We start from the raw sequence: 5,676 nt of genomic DNA, 5'->3' as shown, positions 1-5,676 counted from the left end.
CGAAGATACATCAGACGTAGGCCTGGCACCAGACGCTCCGCAACGTCCGGACGCCATGGGGGTGATCAGAGGACTCACAGGGTCGGCTAAGAGGACACTCTGGAGAATTCTAGCTCACTTGTGGACTCGGATACAGCAGCAAGCAAGCCAACACTAAACCAGGGCCCCCTTGTGTCTCTAACCGTTTGAGGCGAGGACACGGGAGGCGACTGGCTCCACACGAAGGCTATAAAACCTAGTGAACGTGTTGGGTGTCGCCCAGCCTGCAGCTCTACAGATATCTGTCAGCGAGGCGCCCTGTGCCAGAGTCCAGGAGGATTCAACACTTCTGGTAGAGTGAGCTCGCAACCTGAGAGGACAGGGCACACCTTGTGCTTGGTAAGCCAAGGTGATGGCATCCACTATCCAGTGGGCCATCATCTGCTTGGAGACAGCCTTCCCCTTCTGCTGGCCTCCGAAACAGACAAAGAGCTGGTCTGAGGTCCTGAAGCTTTGTGTCCGGTCTATGTACACTCTGAGTGCTCAGACAGGACAAAGCAAATCTTGGCAGCATAGCCATCATCTCTGGGTCCGACTCAGGCAACACTGCCACACCCGAAGGGGGCAGCGCAGCCGAATCATCAACCCCGGAGAGACAGGGCTCGCCCTCCGATGCCGCGATCGACATCTGATCATCAGGCGGGGCGCCGAAGGATACGACCGGTGCAGACCTCGAAGGTGGCCCAGCCTGTTCATCGATGGCCCAGCTGGATGCAAAGCAGAGGAGTGAGGGGGTCTCGGGGGTGGTGGCCCCGCGGAACCGGATCTCACTGTCACCCTCAGATCTCCCAAGCTACGGCCCGAAGTAGCCCCCCGAGGAGGGTTCGATCAAGGCAGAGGCGAGAGGGCTCCCATACCTTTGAGGAGTGAGATGCGCGATCGGCTTATCCACGATGACTCATCCACGAACGCTGAATGCCCAAGCATACAATGCAGCGTCCATGACCATCACTTGTCGCCAGGGAACAACCGCAACCAGAAATGCACAGTGTGTTTGCCATTTTTGTACAAACGCGCACACACCATGAAGCTCTTTTAGAGAACTGCTCTCTTGTCTGTGCTGAAGCACGCAGGGAAAACACCCACTCGCGACACCAACGGGTAAGGGGAATCCCGCGGTGTGCTACCGTTACCAGCTGCTAAAACAGCTATTGTTTTAAAATGTGCTGGATCAGTTGAGGGTAGTCGCTGCCGTGCCATGTCGCCAACACTCCAAAAGAGCAGGAAAAAAACCTTGTTTTACAGTTCTTGTAGATCTTCTTTGTTATGTGTAGAATCAGCTACATATACCAGGTCGGCTGACTCGATTTCCTTCTCATACATTCCCGTAGCGTCACAGTGCATTTCCCTGTTGAAGACCAGCGTCCATTGACTTAAATGGGGATGCTTTGAACAGTTTTTTTTTCAGTGCTTCGAAACTAGATGTCATTGGATAAATGCTGCGATTAAGTCCCGGCCCACCCGCCCACGGCTCTGAGGTGAATGGAGAATTGGGCTGGCCTGGACTCCGGGCTCTGGACTGGAGGGTCTGTCGAAAGGCTGCATCTCCTTTTGATTGACAGAGATTTCATACAATAAAAATTCGCTGACACTGAAGCTATTTGAGCTCAGTCCCATCGCGGATTTTTCAAGTGTAGTCGAAAGACAAATTGCTGCAACCTATTTCTTGGTATTTGCTTGTCGAAATTGCTAGCCAATTTTCATAATACATTTCACACAATTATACATTTATATCTTTATTATATGATTACTTATTATATTTTTATATTATTATTTATACCTTTATTATATTATTACATTTATACAATTATACCTAACTCTGCTGGCCATTGAGAGGACACTGGTCAAGTCACTGATATATAATATATATTACAGTTATAAAAAATGTTAAAGACTACAAAAGATGTTTAAACTTTCAAACTGTATTTTTCTATTCATCAAAGAATCTTGAATAAAAAAAAACATAAAGCAGCAACTGTTTTCAACATTGATATTAAGACATGTTATTTGGGCACCAACAGGAATATCACAGGAATAAATTATTTTTTTAAATATATTCAAAGAAAAAAAAAATTTAATTGTAATAATTGTAGCGTTTACGACTCTGGGTAACTATGAATTAGCTCAAGAATATGGGGAATCTTGGGAATATTAATATTTATGACTCATGGTCATAATTCATAAGTCGCATGTACATTTATTTTATCAATTATCGAGATTACCTTGTTCTATAACTGTCTGACCAACATTTAATTCGTCCAGCGAAATAAATGTAAAATCATTACAGTCAAGAAGAGATATTCACAAACTTCAAGAGAGTTTCATGTCCTGGCCACGGACACCCAACTTTCTGAGTTTATAAATTAAAACTACTGAATGTAGTCTAATATCGAGCTTGTAGCTTAGATCTTTTAGATTCATTGACTTATAAGGTGGATTCTTCAAACACAGAGGCAGTGAAAAGTATTTATGAATTTTAATAAATGCAAAACTATGATTATATGAGCTACGAATATAAACGTACGTAAAAATGCAAACAATAAACAAACAACATAGGGCCTATAACCAAACAATAACATAAGTGATCAGAATGAAATGAAAGAAAGAAAAAAAAAAGGAAAAGAGAAGAGGAAGAAGGGGAACTTAATTCACAGTCCTAAGAGATAGACACCAGGAAAACAGCTTTTATCAACTCAATATACTTGCAGTATTCTGTGCTCTTTCAGTGCGATGCTGTAAAAGAGGCGCGCGTGTCCGGCTGGTTTGCGTCTGGCTTCGTCTTCTGGGTCGTTTCGCAAGACGATGTAAAGGCTTACTTGAATTTAAGTTACCGAGAAAGTTAGATCATTTCCCTTTTTGAGGGGAAAGGCACGGATGAGCTTAGTTGCAAAGAACGGCAGCTACGACTCGAACATGTGTGGTCCGAGGAGACGACTAAGGCCTTCTTCAGATGATCCTTGGAGAAGCGCTGCCGGGGAGGAGAGGAGGAGGTCAGATCGAAGAGAGAAGAGGATAAGAGCGAGAAGAGAGAGAGAGAAGGGAAGCATGATATTTTGAAGGGGCCAAAACTCACGCCCTCTCACGGACGTGGGCCAACCGTCTTTAACAACGGATCGGGCACACCTCCTGACGTTTCGAGATCTATACCCCCTTCCTCTTAGAAATTGGAACGATAGATTCGTTCGTAACATTAATATCACTGGTATTAATAAAACAATGCATCCTCTGATATGTTGCATTAAACATTCGAGACCGTTGGGATATCTGGAACAAGACGATACCATGAATGGCACTGCTATGACATAATTACACACAGATACACGATTATAGTCACATCACATTGATTACAAACCAATAAAGTTATATAGGCATAATATTTGGGACAAGGGATCATGCACACATCGAGAAAATACATTTTAAACATTGTACCAAATGATTTTGATCACGCGTGGTAGGATCCATGTGTGTTTCTGTGTGTGTGTGCGTGTGTGTGTGTGACCAGGACTGAGAGTTCATGCTGCCGCTGAACTTTTGCTCTCTTGCCTATGTGTGTGTGTGTTTGGTTTGATGAGATCATTAGCCAGCACATCTGGCCGGACAAAGTCTTGTTGTTCTCTGACGTATAAATCAGTGTCTAAGAATACCCCTAGGGGATCTGCGTAATCTCAGACATCGGGGCGCCTTGCGCTCGTGGCTTCCCGTGTAAACTCATAAAAGAGGTGTCTATAGACAGCCATCAATGAGTTACTTGAGCTGATAGATGCCATCTGTTGTTTGTAGACAGTTCAAGAAGGACAGAGTCCGTTTGTTGGTAATTTCAGTAATTTAAATATATATATAGAGAGAGCTGGTAATCTGACCATCTTCTTTGCGTTACATAATATTCCACAATAATCAAGCGTATTTTTAATGCTGGCAGATCACTTTAGTCAAGCTCACACCTGATAGTCAGCTGACCCATTTATCACAGCATCCCTATATAAGGCACCATTCAGTATTATCAGCAGCTTAATCGCGCTGCACAGGAGCTAATTAGACAGCAAATATATGCAGGCGAATCTATATCTTAATAGGAATCTATGCTATTGGGGATATCCATGTTAGGGACTCATTCCTCATTCTGAATTTGCAAGTTGTGCTTCAAAACTTTATATAATGCATATTAAGATTGCTTACCTGACTGAACTATAGAATGAATGAATAAAGTTATCTGTGTTTAGATCTAGATGCTCCCCAGACTTCAATCTATCCAAAGGATGATGTGCAGCTGGGTGTTCAGAACACCATCATCTGTCATGTGACAGGCTTCTATCCTCCATCTGTGAACATCTCATGGACTAAGAATAATGTTAATGTATCAGAGGGCATGAGTTTAAGTCAATACCGCCCAAGGACGGATGATACCTTCAACATATTTTCTACTCTTAAGTTTACACCTGCTGAAGGAGACTTTTACAGCTGCACGGTGAACCACAAAGCCCTCCAAGGTCAACCTCAGACCAAAACATGGGGTGAGTGTGGTTTTCAAATAGAATGAAAATTAGATAGTAGCCTACAGTTTTTTTTATCTGCTACAAAAAATAACTTGTTAATCTTTTATCCTATGGATCTATTTTTCAGATGTCGATGTTGCCCTCCCAAGTGTTGGTCCAGCAGTGTTATGTGGAGTTGGTCTGACTCTTGGACTGTTGGGAGTAGCTGTGGGAACGTTCTTCTTCATCAAAGGACACATAACTGACTAGAGCCATGGAAATTGAAATTTCTATTAATTGTTTTATAACTGATAAATTTTAAAACAATGCTACAATTAACACAAGTGTTAGTGAACATGAAATTAATATATGAAATTAAACATACATTTGAAAATTGGATATAAATGAATCACAGTGTAATTGGTGTAATTCTTTGCTGCTGTAAGGGATAATCTGTGTTTTCAGTGGGTTTTGTTTATGTTTTAGCTCAGTGTCCTTGATTTTCATCTGTTTCTATGGTTTTTCAATGTGGTGATTCATTTGCACACCTGCAATTCATTGCATTGATTGGTCTGGCCTGTATGTCAGGAAATAACTCAATTTTCCTGTTACAAGTATGCATTTTTTGTGTCTAGAACACTTCTGTATCATAATCAACCACGAAAGTGGTTTATAAAAAAAAAAAAAAACGTGCGCACTGTTGACGTTGACAGCAGCGCGGATTGATAGAAATGGAAAGAAAATAGTGCCGATTAAAAACTGAGGTATGAATTTTGTCTGGCGTGTTTTTTGTGATGTAAATTAATCAAGCTTTGAAACGCATATAATTTTTTCACATAAAAACGCACAGTTTTGAGGCCCCGGAAACTAACCGGGAATACTTTCTTGAAAAACTTCCAGCGGCGAGAACTCTGACCAGGGAGGTGACCACAGAGTGGGTCAGTGTGTATGCACTATAGTGCTGGTAAGGATTGCATGCAACTTCATGTCTTAAATGGGCGAACTAACCCTTTAAACAACAACACTAAATAATAGTAATATTAATAATATGACGAAGAAGAACCAGGAGGAGAGAAGTTTTATTCTGTCACGAAACTGCTGCCTGCTATTCCTCTGCTGTCGTCACTTCAGTGATCATCGCGCTGCTCGCCCGCAACAAAGCTCA

General features: G+C 42.3%; 1 protein-coding gene across 1 annotated transcript; it reads left to right on the top strand.

Annotated features, from left to right (window-relative positions):
* Positions 1-1,475: 1,475 nt before the first annotated feature.
* LOC308681009 (HLA class II histocompatibility antigen, DP alpha 1 chain-like) lies at positions 1,476-4,781 on the top strand (the record flags this gene model as incomplete). Its single annotated transcript, XM_081349531.1, has 4 exons — positions 1,476-1,565; positions 2,766-2,877; positions 4,260-4,550; positions 4,660-4,781. 4 exons carry the CDS (start codon positions 1,476-1,478, stop codon positions 4,779-4,781), a joined length of 615 nt encoding a protein of 204 aa, XP_081205657.1.
* Between the last annotated feature and the right edge of the window lie 895 nt (positions 4,782-5,676).

Source organism: Scardinius erythrophthalmus (assembly GCF_964197995.2).
Source record: "Scardinius erythrophthalmus genome assembly, chromosome: 20".
NCBI lineage: Eukaryota > Metazoa > Chordata > Actinopteri > Cypriniformes > Leuciscidae > Scardinius > Scardinius erythrophthalmus.
Note: the sequence above shows the minus strand (reverse complement) of the source record. Positions and strands in the feature narration are given on the sequence as shown.